Source organism: Chironomus tepperi, unplaced genomic scaffold (assembly GCF_022539635.2).
Source record: "Chironomus tepperi strain 1889 unplaced genomic scaffold, CSIRO-AGI_Ctep_v1 contig_335, whole genome shotgun sequence".
NCBI lineage: Eukaryota > Metazoa > Arthropoda > Insecta > Diptera > Chironomidae > Chironomus > Chironomus tepperi.
This window is the reverse complement of record NW_027226457.1, coordinates 1,517,095-1,539,016: the sequence shown is the minus strand read 5'-3', so window position 1 is coordinate 1,539,016 and position 21,922 is coordinate 1,517,095. Positions and strand designations below refer to the sequence as shown.

The window sequence follows — 21,922 nt, the reverse complement described above, 5'->3', positions numbered from 1 at the left end:
TTTCAGGAATTTAAAGGAAGTCTAAGATTCAGGTCAGGTACAAAAAAAAAACGAGTTGCTAGTATTTTACATACTTATACATTTTATTGATGGGAAACGAACCCATGTCTCTTTACAGAAGGAACTTTTGAAATATTATGGACCAAACTATTGACCAGATGTGATTTTATATTGCCCTAGCAGATTCGTCTACTTATACCAACACCTAAGATTAAGTGTAGGAGCAATTGGAAAATATATGACATTATGGATGCTGACATTAAATAACGCATCAACTGGCGTCAATGAGCTGAAAATGTTATTAAAGAACCTCCATTAAGTAAGGTCTTTAAGAATGACTTTATGGATGGCAAAAGATCAAGTGGGCGAAGAACTCATGGAAAGAAGCTGTCAATCCAAACAATATTACACATGGAATTGGGAATCGACAAGCGGTAGCCAAGATGTTTTAGGCAAAATCTATGGGATGTTATCTATACGTCGAACGAAGTAAGTGAGTTAAGAGGCAAGGCAGGTACAACTAACATTTTCCATAGTATAGATCCAGTTCTTATAAGTTAGGGACTTTGCACTTCACCGAATTGAATCTAAATCTGAGCTAAAAATGTGAAATTCATCTGTTCAAATCTAGACTATGAATATCAATAGCTTTGACCGATAAACTACGACTAGACACATTAATCTAGTTATATTTTTGAAAATGAACTTTAATACTTGAGTTTTTCTACGAAACAATTGATTTATTTTTAAATTGCGTCTAGCTTACTAAAACAAAAATAAGTGTAATGCCAAAAATTCTTTCGTATCTTATAGACGAAGCAATTAAGTTTGTACTACATCATCGCATTTTCAGATTAGTGCACATTCATCGCGGTCGTAGATTCCACACTTTTATTGCTGCTACTTTAAGTTTCTTCTTAAGATTGGATAAGATAAGTGTTATCATATGCCACTCGTAGGCTGATTATTCTACTTGAAAGTCTAGTTAACGACGTACATAGTGAGTTAAACTGGTGAAATACCACAGTCATTCTTGTCAAAAATTGATGAATCATTCGTTTTGGATTAAGTGATTAAAGTGACACAAGTGCTGCTGCAGAATTGGTGAAATAGTGGACTTTGGACTAGGTTTTGTGGACTAAGTTATCAAATATACAATTGGATCAGATCCAGGCTTTTAAACATTGGATAGAGCAACTTCATATCAAATTCCAGTAGCAATCAACTCAGTCAACCCAGGAAATTCATCTCACATCACAGTTCCATCAACTAACTAGTCATTACAAAAGAAGCAAGCTTCAATTCAACTTTTGACACCGTTTAGTCTCCAACACCCACTATTATCAGTTTACATCTACAAACTATTTGATTGTCACATCAGTAAAGTCAATGGTCTACTGATGGATGTCTATGAAGTCACTTACTACTTTTAAATTCCCCTGATAAATTAATACACATATTTAATTATTGAAAGACTCAATAACAAGCGTGTTCAGCAACACATACAGTAAAGCATCAAACTGAGAAATGAGAGTCGAAAGCCAGTTAATCTTATCGTAATAAAACAATTACACACTTTTTAGTTGCCTTATTTTTTTAAAATGGAGGGGAAATAAAGATTTATAGCTTGAATGATGTAAGATAAAATCAATATTTATAAAACTTCAGACTTGAAAAGTCTAACCGCATTGAATTTTCATCACTTGAGTTGATCGGAGGGGAGAAAATAATATAAAGCAGGTGAAAAAATGGTTCAAAGGTATAGGAGAAATTTTATTTGAAATCTGTGACTGCAAAGACTAACAAGATTTAATTTTTAAATATTCAGTGGATGGAGCGGGCGAACGAAGCTCGAAAAAATCTTAATTTTTGGAGTTGTGTTCTCAGTTCTGCTAGCAATTGGATTACTTGTAGGAGTTATTGTATTGGCTACTCAAGAATGTGTAAGTATTTCTAATATCAAGTGCCATCAAGTGCTTTAGTCTACGAGAGATTAAAAGTGAAATTTACTGACTTTTGGATGTTTTGATGAAATGTGAGGAAGTGAAGTGAAGTTGTATCTTTGGCTATGAACTTACATATTGGTTGTATATTGGCAATCTAGACATAACAAGCTAGTGTTGTCCAACTCTACTTATTCAACCCAATTCTGCCTATTTTAATACAAAATATGTAGCTTAGTGTCAACTCCTAATACAAAGCATTCAAGCCTATATACCACATGGAGTGGAAGATCCTATACATTGTGTAATAGCAATCCATAACCGGAGTAGAAAAACACTGTCTAGTCCAGTGATGGGCAACCTGTGCGCGGCGGTCGACTTAAGTGCTGCCAAAAATTTGGAAATTCCATGAACCGTATGACGTATGTGGTTTTGGTCGAGACTTACCACCAAGGTGTGTCGCGAAAAAAAAGGTTGCCCACTTCTGGTCTAGCCTATTCATTACACCTCTCTATGGCTATAGGATTCATTTCATAATAACTTTCTATTCTCATTACATATTCCATAGTTATATGACGATGGACACAAAAATGACACAACATTGTCTAACGTATGCCTTACAGAAGGATGCATAGCAACATCACACATGCTATTGAGAAATATGAAACCAGAGGCTGATCCGTAAGTTAATTAATCCTTCCTTCAATTATTCAATAATGTATGTATTCATACACAGATGTGATGACTTCTATGAATATGCTTGTGGACGATTTTTGGACGAGAGAATCATTCCAGACGACAAGACTGGATTGACAGCATTTAGTGAAATTGAGGATGAAATGAGAGATCACTTGAGACTTCTCATCAACAGACCAATTGAAGCCAATGAAGCAAAACCATTCAAAGATTTGAAATTGCTCAATCAAGCATGTTTGAATCTTAATGCTATTGAAACAGTTGGAAAGACACAAATGGAAGCTAAATTTGCAGACATGGGTAGATGGCCAGTTTTAACGACATCATGGGATGGCTCCAACTGGAGATGGGAAGACACAATTGCAAAATTCCGTGCTCATGGATATGCCGTCAATCAAATTTTTAGCTTCAGTGTATCGACTGATTATCGTAATTCATCTGTTCGTAGTGCTCGGGTACTTATATAGTTTCTTATCAATCCTATCCATCAAATATTGATTGACTCTTGTTTACTTACTGATAAAAAATAATTATAGATCGATCAAACAGGCTTGGGATTAAGCTATGAATACATCATTAAGAAGGAAGATGATAAATTCTATTTGGCATACAAGTAAGTAGCAAAAGTATTTGTGAAGTTCCTTATCTTATCAAATTTCAAACACCTCGTGTAAATTTGGTAATTGGAAAATTTATTGGTCATCAAATAAATTTGTTATTAAAGTATTAAGTTACTGATTACATGCTATGTGATTTTGTGAACTTTAAGTCTGTGAACAACAAAGCACTCTGAACCGCAATGTCATTGCCTTTGCAATAAAAAATTTAAATTCTCAATTAAAATAACTCATCAAGTTTAATAACGTAATCCTTAACAATGACAATGACTAAATAATTAAAATGCACTAAAATTCGTGAGATTTTTAATAAAATCAAGTACATATCGATTAAAAATATAGATTTATGAGACACAACGATCGTGACTTTATGAAATTTGAATCACATATTCATAGATAAAAACGTGCGGTTGAATTTGTTATTTTGCAATGAGCTAGTCAACACACTTTACTGATTAGGTTATTTTGAGTTAATGCTATTAATAGATCTGTTTGGATTAACTTTAGATTAAAGAATCAGCTGATAGTCTCACTAACTGTTGGTATTATATTAACTGTCGTTTGATATTCAAATTATATTCGCAACTAGAAGTAGTTGATTTTCCCTTTTATAGTTGTTAGTCCCCTTCATGTAAATATTTAGTTTGTTTTTGACCACTGAACAATAAACATCGTTGTTATTAGTTTAAATCCATGAGGAATCATTAATTAAATTTATTAATAAATAAGCATTGTTGCTTTACTCTCCAACAATGACATAATTGGTAGATGGCTCCTTCCTTAAGTAAATCTTCCAAAACCTAAAAGCTCATCTAATTTAATGAATTTTCTATTCCATTTTAGAGCATATCAAGTTGATCTTGCTAAACTTTTTGGTGCAACTGGAGCTGACCTTGAAGCAAAAATGGCTCAAGCATTGGACTTCGAATGGAGCTTAGCAAATGTAAATTTATACGAATTTTTTTCACTCATTCCTACATGTTTAAAGCTTACATCACCAAACTAAAGCTTAAAATTATAAATTACAGATCTCATTGACCCGCGAAGAAAGAAGAGATGCAAACAAATTGTACAATCCAATGACAATCGCACAATTACAGTCAAACTATTCACAAATTGATTGGCTCTCATACCTTAACAGTCTTATGCCAGCAGACACGCCATTCTCAACAAATGACATCATCATTAATGCAGTTCCAGCATTCTTTGAGAAATTATTCCCACTTTTAGAAAGAACACCAAAAGAAACAATTGCTAATTACTTGATGTGGAGAGTAGCATTCAGCAGTGCTTCATCACTTTCTAAAGTTTTTAGAGATCGTCATCAGGAATACAATAGAATTACAACTGGAAAGGAAGTTGCAGATCCACGTGGTCTTCAATGTTCAGATATTACACTCAGCTACTATCCACATGCTGTTGGTTCATTATATGTCCGTAGATATTTCGATGAGAAGGCAAAGGCACAAGTTCTTGAAATGATTAAGCAAATTAAAGCTGCATTTAAGGGAATTGTTGATGAAATTGACTGGATGGATGATGCTACCAAACAAGCTGCACACAAGAAAGCAGATAATATGGGAGAACAAATGGCATATGCTGATGAACTTTTGAATGATACTGCACTTACTTCCTATTATTCAAAATTACACGAAAATGTTGAAATTGATTTGGAACATTTCCATGCAACTATTCTGAAGTTAGGAGCTGCTTCAACAGCATTTAACTTGAAAAAATTACGTCAAATGGTTGACAGAGATGACTGGACTTCTCATGTTACACCAGCTATTGTAAATGCATACTATTCACCACAAGAAAACATCATTAAATTCCCAGCTGGTATTTTGCAAGGAGCATTCTTTAACCCTGATAGACCAGAGTATATGAATTATGGTGGAATTGGATTTGTCATTGGACATGAGGTATGATGTTGTGTACTGTAATTTAGAATTTTTAGTAATCAATGCTTCCTTTCAGATTACTCACGGATTTGATGATCAAGGTATGCTTTGAAAAATTGCTTAAAGGAATTTTTATATTAAATTATTCAATCTAATTTGCAGGTTCTCGATATGATGATATTGGAAATCTTGCCAACTGGTGGAACGAAGAAACAAGAGGCAAGTTCGATGAACGTGCTCAATGTATTATCAAACAATATGCAGGTTACACTGAACCACTTACAAATTTGACACTAAATGGAGTTAATACTCAGGGTGAAAACATTGCCGACAATGGTAAGTGATAACATGATTGACTGACTGAAACACATAATCTGATTACTGATCTGTCTCTATAGGTGGAATTAAGGAATCCTACATTGGATACCAAAACTGGGTTAAAGAGCATGGAGAAGAAAAACTCTTACCTGGTCTTGACTTGAAACCAAATCAATTATTCTGGGTCTCAGCAGCTCAAGTATGGTGCAATGTCCAACGTGAACAAGCAATGAGAAATCGAGTATTGACAGGAGTTCACAGTCCAGGTCAATTCAGAGTAATCGGTCCAATGAAGAACCGTCCAGAATTCGCCAAAGATTTTAACTGCGCACCAGGAAGAATCATGAATCCAAATGACAAATGTTCAGTCTGGTAAATAAATTTATTTGTTAAGCTACAAGAGCTGATAGCCAAAAGATAATTGTTATTATACGAAATAAAGATTTTTATTTTTACCAAAAATTTTTATTTTGCTTTATAAGTAAAATTAGGTATAGATTTTAATGACAATAGATCCTTATTGATTTCAAATCGGCAAACTTGATAATTATTTACAACAATAAGTAATACTCGAGCGGTACATCATGGCAATGGCAATAATCACACTAAGCTGTGTCAGGAAGGGTTGGCAACCAACTAACCTCCTGACCCTCTGTGAATACGTCCCTGCTCCTTAGGTTGCTGTGATTCGTTAAAAATCCGTCATCAGGTCGATGTTAGGCTGTTTTAAAGGCATGTACAAACCATCACAATGCTAACTTATAGGCCAAACCTAACGTATGGTCCTACTCGATACTACATAACCATCATTCAGGTTAAGAGTCATAAGCCATGATATTGCCATTGCCATGATGTACAGCTCGAGAAATGATAATAAGATTTCAAAATTATTTACAGAAATTATTCTCTTTTCATTACTATTATTAGATACCTCCCCAATAATTGCATAATTTTCCCATCATTTGGTAACATAAATGTCTGAAATTGATCCTTTTCAAAATTGATTTCCTCTAAAAATTACTCTAGTTTGACATAAAAATTTAATATGGAAAATTATACTGCAATTTTAATTAAAATTTTCTTCTTAACTACATGCTTGTATTTTGATCGGAATGTGTTACTGAATTGGAGGTTTACTGATTTTTGATTGATTATATTCTTAAATACTTGATAAAGTAAATTAAACAAACCACAGATATTCTATTGATAAAACACGCATTTCTTAACATATTTAATAATTTCTAATCTACTAACACTACTACATTAATTTAATCATTTTTTCATATGCTGGAGATCAATTACTTATTAATAAAATGCAGTTTAATACGCTCTGTGATGAATATTAATGTAGAATTTGCATATGTCCAGGAATTCAAAGGTTGCTGGACTTCTAGAATATTTATTATCGAATATTGACTTTATTAGTAGTGTTCGGCCATGAACTGCAGAGATGCAGTGCTAGGCTGTACCTTATAGCTCGTCCAAGCCTGCAGACCTGCATTTTCGGACGAACCCTATAAGTGCATAACGGGTAATAAGTAAATTAATGACTTTAATCATGGCATAATAGTAATAAGTACTTGATCTCATCAAAACCTAACAAATTAATGAGCTCACTCATCAATAATACATACTAATACGAGAAATTTTTATTTAAATACACGTCGAATTTTAGGCTTAATCTTAAAAGTCAAGGGTGGAATTTCTTTTATATATTTTCATACTGAATTCATTTTTCTTGAGTTTTAGAACTGTTACATCCAAATATAATAATTGTTTCTTTTAGAAGATAGTAATGTATGCTAAATAATTAAGGAAGTGCCTTGTGAAAGTGTCAAATAGGTAGAATGTTACAACTTTGAGATTCTTCAATGCTCCCGAGTAGCAAAAGTCGGTTGATCGATCTAAAATATGGAACCAAGCCGGCGCGACTCTGACTTGATGCCGGAATCGGTTTAATTCGGATACTAGAGTCACGCCAGCTTGGAGTTGGATTTTGGATCAAATAACCGACTTGTGCTGTTCGGACCGATGATCACACTAGTAATGGGATGATGTCAATTTGCTCTATTTATAGGTTCTCAAAATCAAGAATCTGGAAATACCACAAAATTGGGAATTTTGTAACTGACATCATCACAAGAATCAAAGTTGCATCGATCTGATGCTGAAAGTACGAAACTTAATAATCATCATGCTCATCACTAGATACCAAAGTTTGATGAGGATTCGTCTCCATGTGAAAATCGTGCTGACTTCGAGCTTTGCTAGACACAAGAGTCAAAATTCTGAGCATTGAGCAGAGCTTGAATTCAATTTGGATTTTGTATGGAAAGGTCGAATTAACTCCATACCGACGTCAAGCTCTAGTATTAAGTACATATCTAATTCAGTGAAAACTTGATCAACCATCTCGACACTTCCTCAAAAACATTCAGCATACATAAATTTGTTTTATAATTTTTCAAAAGTTTTTACATCCTTATGGCATTAAATGCCATGAAAATTGAGTCATAACTCATTTTTAATTTCATCATCATTATTTCTTCTTTTTCTCTTTTTTTAAAAATTGATATTGGCACAAAATAATAATTTGTGACTAGCTATGAAGGTCTTTAATTCTATCGAACATAGAAAGAAAGAGCACTTCTGATCATTTTACTGAAAAAAAATCTTTGTTACGTTGCATTTTGAGTAGTTAAAGAAACATTCGGTCATTTCCAACCGTGTTTTTGATCCACTCGACTGTTTCTTTTGTAAGGCTCGTGTATACTTCTGGCTTCTCACCACAATCTTTCTCTTGTGTTTGAATACCATTCAGTAGCCATCTCTTATAATCATATGAATAGCAATAAAGTGCTGCTCCTCTATCATTCTAAAATAAGTATAAGAATATATATAATTAAGATTAATTAATCATCATACAGCAGGGAGTAATTAAGACTAATCACTTACATAACATTCACCGCTCGTTTCGCTCTTTGGTGAGACACAAAGTTCATCGGTTCTTGATGTGCAATTACCTTGAACTGACACTATCTTTTCGTATTTTTCGAGAGAATTGTCTGCAAATTAAATCAGTGTTAGTTATAAAGTCACAAAATGACGTCAGTCAATTTCTTCTTACCTTGCTTTGTTAACCATCCAGTTGTGAGACATTCTTTACTTTCTTGGAAAGGTTGCTGTCTAAGACATACTGAATATACGTTGTCACTGAATCTCAGGACTTGTTTTAAATGTAAAAGTGCATAGTCATTCTGGAATGATGGACAATAATGAGTCATTGACGTCATTATATATTAAGTAGCTACTTACGCCTGGATATGTGACGACTTCATTGACTAAACTGATGACACTATCCTTGCTAATCTTACTCATATTTAATTCTGAATTTCCTGCAATCAAAACCCAATCTTCATTAGGTTGATTAATACATGAGGCACTAGTTATAGCCCAAAGTGGTGATATAATGTTGGCACTGCATCGGATTGTTGAGTCTTTGTTGATGACGAGTGAGAGTCCAGAAAATTCACCTGCATCACGATTTGTTGTATTTGATCCACATACTATAAAAATAAAATGTGTTAATTGCAATTCAGCGGATATCTCAATTAGCAGAACTTACCATATTCTTGACATTCAATTTCAACTACGCCATCATCACATGACTCGGAAAATTCAAAATCATTCAATGACTTGTCTTGTGCGATAAGATATTTTTCATCTCTGCTGTCTGAATTTGGATTAGTCTTCCAGTCTATAGCACCAGCGAATCCATGTTGTTGACAGACCTTATCAGATGATTCTCTTGTCCATCCAGTTCCACAGACTTTAAGTACTTTATCTTGATAAGTGACTTGGAGGATATTTGTATTATTTGTCAAAAATTTGCAGTTCCATTCGTCAGAGTGATCAGCACATTGTGTTTTACCATCACAGGTCTTCAATTTGGATATACATTCATTTGAGTAGACACACTTGAATTCGTCATCAGCACATGGTTTGACAGTTTCAAGGAATCCAGGTTTGAATAATTTTTCAACTGCTTCCTTTGCTTCATCCTTAATAATCTGTTGTTCCTGACTAAAATCTGATATTTCCTTTCCATTACGTGAGTTTAACGACGCTTCGTCCGATTCAGGCTTAACCGAAGGAAACGTCGTTTGTTCTAAAAAATTACCGGTAGTTTCTGTCTTTTCTGTAACTTCATTTTCTTTTGTTTGTTGTAAGCTTGCTTCTGTCGTTGTTCCCAACTCAATGTTTTTTGATTTTAATGGAAGTACTTCAAGTAAATCATTGTTATCCTCAAGTTCGTCTTCAGGATGGGCAAAGTCACTCAATTTAATGTCGCTTAATTTGAATTTCGAGGCACTCTTTTCGACTTCCTTTACACTCGTTGATACTTCTATTGGAACTGCTGTGGTTTGTGGTATTTCCGATGTCGATTCTTCAGCGACAACTGGTTTTACTTCTTCTGTCGTTGATGATGATTGAGCTTCTGTCGTTGTGGTTGTAATTTCAGCTTTTGTGGTTAAGATTTCTTCAGTAGTCGATGATGTTTCAACCTTTTCTGTTGTTGATGTGGCTGGAGCTTCGAATGATACTGATGATGACTCAACTTTCGTTACTACTTCTTCTACTGTTGATGATGTTTTTTCACCAGTTGTAGTCTCTGGATAGTTTCACTTGTTGGTGCTGGTTCTTCTGAAGACTCCTTTACAATTTCAGGTTCTGTTGCTGCAGGGACATCAATTTGACGTTCTGTTGTCTTTTCGGCTTCAGTGATGCTTTCAACATGAGCTGTGGTTGTACTTTGAGTTGTTACTTCTTTGTCTTCATCTTTCTTTACATCTTCACCAAAAATATTTTCATTCGATTCTTCTTTTGGCACTGCTTCATCTTCATCTTTTGGCACTGCTTCGTCTTCATTCTTAGACTTTTCTGTTGTTGTTGTTGTACTTGTTGACTCAGTCGGTACTTGTGATGCCGTCGAACTTTCAGGAACTGGCGATGCTACATTCTCATCTAATTTGACATCTGTTTCAATAGATTTCTGTTCTTCTGTTGTTGTTTCTCCTTCTTCCTTTGTTGATGACTCATTGGATACCGTTGATGTTGTAGTTTCTAGACGGATTGGGACGATGTTGATGATTTTTGAGTCTTCATGTGCTTCAGTTGTATTTTTCTTTAAAGTTTCATCAGATTCCTCTGCTGTATGTGCTCCACCCAAAATGTGTTTATTCTCAGATTCAGGAAGGAATGGGGATTGGTCATGTGGTGCATTATCTCCTTCTGATACATTTTCAGTCACTGAATAACTCTTTTGTTCAGTCTTATGTTGTGAATTTTCAGTCTCTGGCAAGAATGGTGACATGTCATGTGATTCGTGTGTGTTTTCTGTTGGCCATAAATTAATTGGGCTTGTCGTTGAGTAAATAGTTGTAGTTGTTGCATTAACGGTGTCTTGTGTTGTTGAGTTCATGTCAAAAATATTTACACCGCTTTGTTCTCTTCCGTGAACGGCTGAAACAAAGCTTTCTGTTGGTCTTGGAATATCCTCGATTTCTTCAGTTACTGGCTTGGTTGATTTGGTAACTTCTTCTTGATGGTCGTGTTCGTCTTCATCCAAAAGTTTTGATTTCTTTTCTCCTTGATAAACTTTAACCTTTTCTTCATCTACTTCACTCTTTGGTTCTGATGTTGGTTCGCTTGATGGTTCTGAGGCAGGTTCGCTTGATGGTTCTGATGTTGGTTCGCTTGATGGTTCTGAGGCAGGTTCGCTTGTTGGCTCTGAGGCAGGCTCACTTGTTGGTTCTGAGGCAGGCTCGCTTGTTGGTTCTGAAGCAGGCTCGCTTGTTGGTTCTGAGGCAGGTTCACTTGATGGTTCTGAAGCAGGTTCGGATTTTGGTTCACTTGCAGGTTCAGAGCTTGATTCACTTGTAGAACTTGGCTCACTTGATGGTTCGGAACTTGGTTCACTTGATGGTTCAGAACTTGGCTCGGTTGTAGAACTTGGTTCACTTGATGGTTCGGAACTTGGTTCACTTGATGGTTCAGAACTTGGCTCACTTGTAGAACTTGGTTCGCTTGATGGTTCGGAACTTGGTTCACTTGATGGTTCAGATGTAGGTTCACTTGCAGGTTCTGATTTTGGTTCGCTTGTTGGCTCTGATGTAGGATTCGGATGCAGGCTCACTTGTTGGTTCTGAGGCAGGTTCAGATTTTGGCTCACTTGCAGGTTCGGAAGTTGGCTCACTTGCAGGTTCAGAACTTGGTTCACTTGCAGGTTCGGAGCTTGGTTCACTTGTTGAACTTGGCTCACTTGCAGGTTCAGAACTTGGTTCACTTGCGGGTTCAGATTTTGGCTCGCTTGCTGGTTCGGAACTAGGTTCGCTGGCAGGCTCTGAGGTAGGTTCACTTGCTGGCTCGCTGGCAGGCTCACTAGCTGGTTCAGAAGCTGGCTCTGATGCAGGTTCACTTGCTGGTTCGGAAGAGTGTTCACTTGCACTATCGGAAGTGTAGACTGAGTCTGTTTTCTCATCTGTCGAAGTGATAATATTAGAATCGAAAATTTATTCAAAAAGCTTTAGACCTACCTATGCATTCCTTCCAGTCATCATCCCAAACTCTATCAGCTGGACAGAGGCACTTGAAATCGACAATATCAGAATTGAATTCGCAATCAAAGTCACATCCATTTTTCTCTGCGTTTGCACATCGATCAGGAACACGTGCTGTTCTTAATGTATTTTCATTAACATGATATCGAGACATGAATTCATGATTGTGTGTATGAAGGAAGTGTTTGATGCGTTCCATCATTTCTTCTGGAGTTAACTGTGAATCACGTGGCATCCAACTTACACGATAGTCAACAACAACTGATCCAGCTCTGTAATTTAATTCAATTATTATTATTTATTGAGATTTATGACTTGATCTTGATACTCACTTCAATCCAATGATCTTGACGAAGAACTCCTCATTGCCATTTTGTGATAATGCATTCTTGATTTCATTCTCCAAGTCTTTAATCAATTTCTTGTAGACAGGTGATCTCTCATCATTGTATTCCGGTGAAAATTCAGCATTTGATAATGTTATTTGCCCTTCCAATGAATTAGGAACTACAGAAACAGAACAATGAAATGTAACAATCAACATTAACACTCGAGCATGTAAATTAATTGCTTTTATGTGGGAATTAAGAAATTTACATTTTTTGCAGCACATAATGAGGCGTGCAAGGTTAAAATTATATGATAAAAAAAAGTTCTCACCATAAGATATTTCTTCATCAACATGTGCAACAGATGACGAGTGGTCGGTATCTAGGAATGGATCTTGTGTCGAGAATTCAGTGGTTGTAGTGGTCGTTGAGGCTGTTGTAGTGCTCATTGTTGTCTCCGGTTGTTTCTCAGTTGGAATTCCACCAATGCCAGCTCCATGAAGTTCCGTATTATTTATTTTATCACCAAATTGTCTGGCTTCAACAGGCGAATCAGACTTGCTAAATGCTCCGGCTGTAAATGGAGAATGAGATAAAGTTAAGATCTAGAATTCATCTTGAATTATGCTACATTGTATTCCTATTATGTATGCACAATTACATGATAGGAATAAGAAAACGTTTAAAGATACTTACATGCTGCGCAAATACCCAAAATAATCACAGCTGCAACAATACCAATGCACAATAGCCAGCACAATTTATTTTTCCTCGTCTCGGCCCGTTTGTCCTTCGTTACATACAATTTCTCACCTCTGTGGATGAATAAATGAAAGAGAGATGGCTTAAAAATGATAATAATGCAAAAATTGTTGCACGAATTAACGTAATATTTCTTATAAAGTAATCAATGCATGCTTTTATGCTCATACGAACTTTATTGTAGTCAAGAAAGTATGTCTGATCTATGCAAATGAATCAAATGGATGGGAATCCGTTCATAATTCAAGTTCATTAGTGCTTGTAAAATGAAAGTAAATTATTGCATTAGTCTGAGATGATTTTGCGGAGCATTAAGGCTTTAATGATGTGAAAAAAGTTCTTTTTGAGAAGGGTTTCAGACGATAGTGACAGAAATCTCGGAAAAAGATGCTTAATAACATGACAATCCAGAGCGGACACAATCGACATTATACATACCGATGAATGGACGTTCCAGACGTACCAAACTCATTAACATCCACAAGGATAATATTTGCAGTACAAATATCACGTCAAACACCAATTAAGACTAGAATTCCACTGAAACGGAACTTCTGCATCTCAAGAATAATTTATTTACATTCTTAGTCACCATTCAAGTGATTCAGACGTGCAACTTTCAAGCAATTGCTAAAATACTTGAAACTTCGTATGAGCAATCAAAACTCCATCATAGAACAGCTATGTAAATCCTTCTTAGACTACTAAGAATATAAGCATGCAAAACAACAAGCAATAAGCGACATTCAATAAGCACAACACAAAATATTTAGTCTAAAGCAGGCGAGGTTTTTTCTCTACTTCATGCCAATATAATATTAAGAACAAAGAATGAGTGTTAATACAATTAAAGTCCTATAAATGTTAGAAAATATCATAACCTTAAAAGCCCGAGCTGCACAAACATAAAATGTGAAATTATAGTCAGTCTTGAAGGGCTGCTTCTGAACTCAAAGCAAATTCAAGACCAACTCAATTCCAGATTTAAGGAATATGCATCTCGGGCTACAGCATTCATCAAAACAGATCAACAAAACCAAAGAATGAGACCCGAGCAACATAACATTCTCATGACATGCTACCCAGCAGACACAAAAGTATGAAAATAAGCAGCAATAAAGGGATAAAGAAGTAGAGAGATACCTCGAATTAATATTGATCCAGTCATAATAATTAACAATTCCACACTCAGGAGTATCAATTGACAATCCATTCGAGTCTACGCCGTGAAGCTTTCTTGCAGTGCTACAAAAAGGGGTTTTTATTTACATTTTTTTTAAGATTTTTTAATGTCCAAAAATAAGTATCTTTTGCAATAAGCAGTTATTGAGTAAATATTTTGTACTGAGTGCGAAAGATAAGTAAGATAGAAAGAGAGGCCATGAATAAGAAGCAACGAAAATGCGATTAATAATTCAGATGGATGTGGAGATAAATAATAAAGCATACCTCATATATTTTCTGTGCTCGTTAACGGGAACGAAATATTCATCATATGAATCATCCTTTCGACCCATCTCAACATCGCTGTCCTTTTTCATTGGTAGATCACTACTCTGCTTGCCGTTCGTTGAGGTTGGCTTTTTCGTATTGTTGTTATTATTACTATTAATGTTAATTAATTCTAAATTAACAGCTTCTGTGGAGATGATAAGGAAAAGTTTTAGGTGTTAATTGATATTACCCCTCGGCGGGTTAGGTGACGGAAATGCAATATATCGTCCATAAAATTTCTTACCTGCTAATTTCTTGTCACTCATTTGCCCATTCTTTGTTCCATTGGCGGTCTCATTTAATCCATTACTATGTCCATTGCCAAATGATGATAATGGCGGTTTTTCTGAGGCTTCAAATGCCTTATTATCAATACCCTCTGGTTTCTTCTCATCAGCCATATCTGTTGTTAATGGCTTTGTGTCTTCCGTTGAATTTTGTCTTGGTGATGGTGTCGGCGCTGCCTGTGGTGTAACTGTCGATGGCGTCGAAATTGCTGAGGAATCTATACTGTCATCACCAATTGATAGTGAAATTTCATTCTTAAAAGCGTAATCTTTATGGTCTGTATCCATGCTACCTTCCATCTCTATTTACTTACAACTACTAAACTACTGTCGCGTAGTATACACGCACGTCCACGAATTATTTTTTTTTAAATACCGTCCCGCTCGTCACTCTTACTCTATCTGCAAAAAAAGGAAAGACATGTACATAAATAAATTGACAACGAAAGAAAGTAAAGACTAATTGAACTGATATGTCCATCGCCTATGCATATTTTGAAAGTTTTTCCACGCTTCTTGTGATAAGGGAACCGACAAAATGTATTTTCGGTAATGAGAAATTCAATCATGCGAAAGTTCTTTCTCTCATTAAGCTGATGGCATTTTTAGTCTCTTTTTTTGCGTGCCTTGCACTTCCCAGAAGAGAAAACTGAGACAATTTAATTTTGCATTGGTAATTTTTCATCATGCATTGGATGCAATTTCAGACTTTCATTTCTAATAGCTTGACTATTCGATTATGATGTCTAATATTTGCGAATTTGAGGTTATCAAGCTTTAATATTGACTATGCTTTAAGTTCAGAATGACTGCAAACAAATCCAGTTATGCAGGAATTGACAGAAGTACATTAACTGCCAATCTTTATGTGCTACATGATTCACAATGAACTCCATAACAGTAAAATCATTTGACCAATAATCGTAAAGGTCCAAGGTTGATTACCGCTTGATCTATCTGCTGTGATGAGATTTCTATGTGAAAACATTATTAATGGAATCGAGGATGAAGCTATATGATGGCATATACAATGTTTTGTACAAGAATTGATGAGATCATTCTTAAATCTTTATTATGCATCAATTTCGTGCCTTTGCAATTCGATTCTTTAACCTACTCATATGCAAGTCATCAAGCTTTATATTTGCAACTCATCATCTAACTGTAATTAAATTCGAAACGCCTATTTGCGCGTAAAATTGGCAATTCTAGATGATTATTTGAAATCAGTTTGAACTCTTAATGTATATCAGAGAAATGTCTATAGAATGACCAAGTCATGACTCGCAATCTATAATGAAAGACTTCAAGAATAATTTTTAACTTTGATGTTGATTTAAGCCGCTCATACTTAATAATTTCCACGTGCTACAAGAATATTCAGCTTACGGCAATTTAATGTTGTCTTCATCATAAGCTGTCGACACCTTTTCATTGCCATAATCATCGTCGTGAAGCTGCTTCTTTATTACAATAATTCATCGATGCTAAATTGCAGGCTTTCGACTTGATTTTATTTATTTTTTCATTCGATGACTTAACAAGCCACAAGTTCAGGCATGACATTTCTACATTCATGATCTAAATTGAATTAACTACTATTAAATGTTGTGGCTTAGACGCAACAATCAGGAAAGTATGATCAATTTTCTATGAAATTAATCCACACAAACCGCATGTAAAATCCTTCAAACTACAGTGACAAATGTTTGGAACAAGATTGTTTATTTTAAGGTGCTCAAATTGAACTGCAAATTGTAAATTTAACATTGTTGCCAGATCTCGATGAAAGAACAAGCTTGAAACCTTGGGGAAAAAATTGTATCTGATTTATTGTAATTGGTAAGAGATTCATTGGAATTGAAGGCTTAGAGATTTCGAAGAAGTTGATGATTTGTAATGTATTTGTAGCTATAGCTACATAGGAGTATCTAGTGATATAACGTAGGAGCAATTAGATATTTTGCAATTGATTTATAAATAAATAAGATGTTTATTCCTCAAAGTTTAAAAACAGAGTGAACATTTGTATGAAAAGGGGTTCTCAACTATGCACATTAAATATTATTCAAATCTCAAATGACCGTTATAACAATTTCTCAAATATTTGGTATTTTGATTTCAATTCTATTGAATATCCACAAACTTTAACACATCGTTAATAATAAGGAACAGTAAAAACCCAAATTCAAGAATCACAGCACACCTCATAATCGGAAATCATCGATTCCTCTAACTTCAACAAATCATTTCCATTCAGAATTCCCCATTATTTCCCATTAGCAATCCTCTCATATTTTGCTAATTAAATATTTCCCACAGAACAATCACTCTCATTGCCTGAATCATTATACAATCTCCTGATTTAGGCAATTCCATTTAAATGAGAATCACGCAGATTTCATGTCGATTCAAAATTAATTTTTTTCTTTTAGCATTTAAGATTCATCTCAAATTTTTTGCGTGGGCAGCGGCATCGCAACCGAAACAAAAGGCAATATCGTAAGCGTTTATATATTTTCAATATATCTGACATTCCTTTCCAATTCCACTCGTAAAACAAAAATAATGTTATGGAATAAGAAAGAAAGCCGTATGACCAAAATGATGAGAAATTCTTCCTCGTTCATGTCCAATATATGAAGTATATTGCTTGCATATCAACCGGTTATTTACAGTATTAAAGACAATTTTCAGTGACTGCAATTTCACATTTTTGGACTTGATCTTCGTACTCCTTTTTGTCAATGTTGATGCTTTATTGGAAAATAATTTTGAGGAGCCTGTATGTCTGTCCTAGATTCAAGCTATCAATATCATCCAATTAATTTTTCTTTTTGAGGAAGTCCAAAATGGAATTGATCGACTTACTTTCGATAAAATAAAAAAATTCGATTTCACGCTCGTTTCACTCAATAAAAAATGATGCGCAGACATAAGATCGAGAGTTACTTAACATGCTTCATTGGTGGCTTATGAAACGCAATTACAAGCTTTTAATTAATGCTGCTTAATTAAGTTATGATTATGAATTATTGTTTAATGGAAATGATTATAAAATCATCTTCGTCATTGATACTCATTTTTTGAGGAAATAGTCAGCATAATTAAAATTATTTTCATTGTCATTGTGCCTTAACACCAGGAATTCCATAAATTAAGTCACACTTTATAAATTAATTTACAAGAAGAATTTCCCATTCCTAATAAAATTTAATTGTCTACTGTTTTTAATCCCTAAACTTCGCAAGCACATGCCCTTGTCGGTAAGCAGCTGAGTGCCTGCTTTTTTATACCACAATATAGCAATTAAATTCACAAAAATATTTTCATTTTTTTATAACAAAAGAAATAACTAGCCACAATACATAACACAAAAACAGGTTCTATCTTCTTTTTACCTCTTTCATAACACCAACAAGCCATTAAAGCTACTTTTTTTCATTTACAAATTTCTTTGTACAGACACAAAAAAATAAAAAACAAAAAGCAGAATTCGCAATATAGAATAAGGTTTTCTGCTCATATAACACGTCACGTTGAGATAGTAAAAGTGCGAGAGAAGAACAAGATTGAAGACCTTTCAAGTCATGATGAGATCATTGTCTATTGCAAATAAAATATCACGTTTAATTCCATTGAAATGATTTTGTCATGTTTCTTGTGGTCAATTGTTTGATGGAATTCGGAATCTTTTGTGGGAAAGATTTGAAGGAATTTGGAGATGCGTGTAGTTTTGTAAGAGAATGTGGACAGATCAGCATAGAGATCTGTAGGAATTTAAAGTATGTTAGACACGCTTTTTTCATCTGCAACAAGGAACAAGATTCAGTCTATACTTCACTTTATTTCGTCCTATTCTGCAGGTTCCTTACCACAACATAGCCCAAGTGGTACTCGAACCCACGTCCTACGGTTTCCGATCGCATGCTTCTACCTTTGAGCTACCGGTTGCATTAGACCACAGGACAAGTCCAACATAGCTATCTAGCAACCATCGAGTCAATTGAATGCTAAATAGACACAAAATGCTATTAGACCTTCCAGTTGCTAACCAGAAGCAGCAATATCTTGCCCAATAAGATATCAACATAAATCATTCTTAAAGAAACCTCAAAAATTCTCCTAAAATCACTCCAAAGGTATCGTGCGAAATTGTTTTCTTCCTCCTTTTGTTAACTTCTCCACTTTACAATCCTCATCATAAAAATGTAAAGCAGAGTAAGCTATCACGACGATGATGGAAATGAATGGGAATTGAGAATAAATTATTTCTAGAAATGAGAGTTCAAGCAGCATATAGGAATAAGAATATGGGAATTAAGAATGCTTCAAAAGGTTAAGATAAATGGAAATGGATAGACGTAGTGGATGAATCTACATAAATAAAATTTATTCTTCTGTTTTATTTTTATTTATTATTTGTATCCACAACAATCACACACTGAATAGGAATATTCCTAGTTATTCTTATTCTCTTCCATTTCATTCTTTCTTAATTTCACTGCTTTCATGCTATGATGACGAGAGTGGCATCAGGCTATAGCATCGTGTTTGAGATTTATAAAAGTTATTTAATCATGCTATTTGATGCGTTTAATGCGGTCATTTTTCTTTATTTATATTATATATATTATGAACATGTATATTTATTACATAATCGCGTCATCAATAAAGCGAATACATCTAGCAGAAAAGTCACTTGAGCATGTAAAAGAGACGCTATAAGTGCAATGCTCGTAATTTGTTTTCAATGAGAGTAAAAGTCTGCAATAACCAGGTCGAATGTGATTTAATTTATTGAGACATAATTTTCGAAAATCAAGGATCATTAGTACGGAATAATTAATGATGAAGTTAATTTTTAATGGATTTTTAAAGGCAATTAAATGAATGGTTTTGAGTTTGTAAGCTGATTGAAAAGGAAAATATGCTGTTAATTGAGTACTAAATGTGGCTATGTACTTTGTTTTGAATTACTTGAGCTAATAATCAGTAAATTTAGTTAAATACATTCTTTGAAACAATTTTGCAAATTCTGCAAATTAAAATGTCAACAAAAGGGTGCGAAACTACTTTCATTAAACTTAACGAATTTATTTTGAATCTCAAAAATCCGTTAAATCAAAAATCAAGTAAAACTCAAGAAAATCTTCTAAAAACTTCATTCAAAGACATTCCGTTTAGAAAATTTCCATCTCCCACTAAACGCAGCTATTATTCGAATCAAATTACATGTATGCATCTTGGTGGTAGCTCAGAAACACTGAAAGTCATTTAACAGCATCACAATCTTCTCGCTACATTAGATGTATGTTTAAAAAACATTTCAAAAAGAGATTGAATGATGCATGTAGCTAATAATGTTGTATAATTAATGTGAGTGTGACGGAATGTCTATAGAAGAATCAAATCATAGAAAGAATTTAAAGGCGGGATGGACATAGAGAGAGAAAATAATGAGAAATGATAAAATGTTCTTAAATCTTTCAAGCGAGCCATCAAAAAGAGTGAAAAATCCCAAAAGTTATTATGGACATTCCAGCATGCATTATTTTAAAATACAAAAGAGATTTAATTCTAATATTAACAAACAAGTTTTTCTATTCAGCTTCAAAACAAGCCAGTCAATAATGAAAGTAAAATCACACATGGAAAAACAGTTTTTTTTATCTTGACAAGCGGTCTATGCGTTTGTATATCAATAGAATTCGTGTATATCAACCTAATTCAAACCTGTTGTCATCTCAAATGTCTGAGGTCATCAACAAATTATGATAATGAATTGAATCGGTCGGAAGATGGATAAAAAAAGAAGTTGAACAATAAAAATATTTTCAGCATTTTTATCCATGTTTGTTTCTCAGTTCTTTGTGGCTGCTCACTGAATAATTTTAAATGCGATTTGATTGATATTTAGCAGCTTTTCGTAATGATAATGGATGTAAGAGCCAAAAGAGGAGATGAGCTAATGCCATATTGTGTGCAAAATGTCATTTGTATTATCAAATTATCATCAGTGAATGGCGATAAAGTTATGGCGCCGAAATCGCAGCAAAAAGTCGTTGTGAATGACTTCATAAAGTTTTTATAATGAAAAAATTCCAAAATTTAATTTATTCAAGTGGCATTCTTGCGTGCTTGAGAATTTATGGGTTGTTCTGGAATTTGCCTTTGGGTTTGACTTGCTGATGACGTCTTATGTTAATGTGAGAAGGATATGACGGAGAAGAAGCCAATCTCGAGCGTCACATTTAAGTTCACAATGATTTACAAAAAGCTAGATCTACGTTAGTTAAGGATATAGACATGAACAAGACAAAATTATCCAGAGAATCTCAACTTTATGTCCCACTTTTTGTACTGCTATTGAGTCTCTCCTCACAGAATATTGCTCAAAAATCCAACAACTGAACCAACGTCATATATGGACGGTCCACAATAAGAATGATTTATGTCTAGAACGAAGTTTAATAAGATTAACTTTCCATAAGTTATGAGTTCCTTAAATTAACAGAAAATATTGAGCAACAAGCATCAGAGTATAGAAAATTTATCACATATAATTAAACGTTAAGAAACAAACGTGAACCCACAGTAGAGCAACAAGTACAATGCACCTGCATTCAACCATACATGTTGACATAAGTAAGGGAATATTTCTAAAAAGAACTGCAGGCAGTCAAAAGAACGAGAAATAGAAAAGAAGAAGAAATGTTTTTGTGTTTGCAGGTGAAAAAAAAATATTCCCTCGACGCAATATTACGGCATATCCACATCATCATAGTCACAAATGATCCCCTTCTTCATTCATTCCCTTTTGATGATCGCTTCCTGTGTCTTCTTAATTTTATTATTTTTGTTTTGGCAAAATAAAAGAAGCATGTCTTAAGAATGAATGTGTATTGGGAATGAAAGGAAAATTATGGAACAATGGTCAAAAAAATCTTCGTTA

General features: G+C 34.4%; 2 protein-coding genes across 2 annotated transcripts in view; one reads left to right on the top strand and one right to left on the bottom strand.

Annotated features, from left to right (window-relative positions):
* The first annotated feature begins 1,606 nt into the window (after nucleotides 1–1,606).
* LOC139093203 (neprilysin-2-like) lies at nucleotides 1,607–5,937 on the top strand. Its single transcript, XM_070643840.1, has 10 exons — nucleotides 1,607–1,759; nucleotides 1,829–1,943; nucleotides 2,512–2,624; nucleotides 2,680–3,094; nucleotides 3,176–3,252; nucleotides 4,100–4,199; nucleotides 4,285–5,178; nucleotides 5,234–5,258; nucleotides 5,320–5,493; nucleotides 5,556–5,937. The coding sequence occupies exons 1-10, from the start codon at nucleotides 1,749–1,751 to the stop codon at nucleotides 5,849–5,851; spliced, it is 2,220 nt and encodes a 739-aa protein (XP_070499941.1). The 5' UTR covers nucleotides 1,607–1,748; the 3' UTR covers nucleotides 5,852–5,937.
* Nucleotides 5,897–21,922, bottom strand: part of LOC139093204 (uncharacterized) — a 42,945-nt gene continuing 26,919 nt past the window's right edge. The window contains 13 exon segments of the mRNA XM_070643841.1: nucleotides 5,897–8,350; nucleotides 8,431–8,540; nucleotides 8,603–8,732; nucleotides 8,791–9,041; nucleotides 9,101–10,142; nucleotides 10,145–11,662; nucleotides 11,664–12,016; nucleotides 12,072–12,367; nucleotides 12,428–12,602; nucleotides 12,756–12,998; nucleotides 13,121–13,239; nucleotides 14,636–14,825; nucleotides 14,925–15,369. Coding sequence (XP_070499942.1) covers nucleotides 8,174–8,350; nucleotides 8,431–8,540; nucleotides 8,603–8,732; nucleotides 8,791–9,041; nucleotides 9,101–10,142; nucleotides 10,145–11,662; nucleotides 11,664–12,016; nucleotides 12,072–12,367; nucleotides 12,428–12,602; nucleotides 12,756–12,998; nucleotides 13,121–13,239; nucleotides 14,636–14,825; nucleotides 14,925–15,267 — 4,947 coding nt within the window. The 5' untranslated portion in view covers nucleotides 15,268–15,369 and the 3' untranslated portion in view covers nucleotides 5,897–8,173.

Bases quoted from the DNA above. Each gene is read 5' to 3' on its own strand.
- LOC139093203 (XM_070643840.1), top strand. The intron at 1,944-2,511 runs GTAAGTATTTCT...CATATTCCATAG, and splicing joins TATTGGCTACTCAAGAATGT to TTATATGACGATGGACACAA. The intron at 4,200-4,284 runs GTAAATTTATAC...TATAAATTACAG, and splicing joins TCGAATGGAGCTTAGCAAAT to ATCTCATTGACCCGCGAAGA.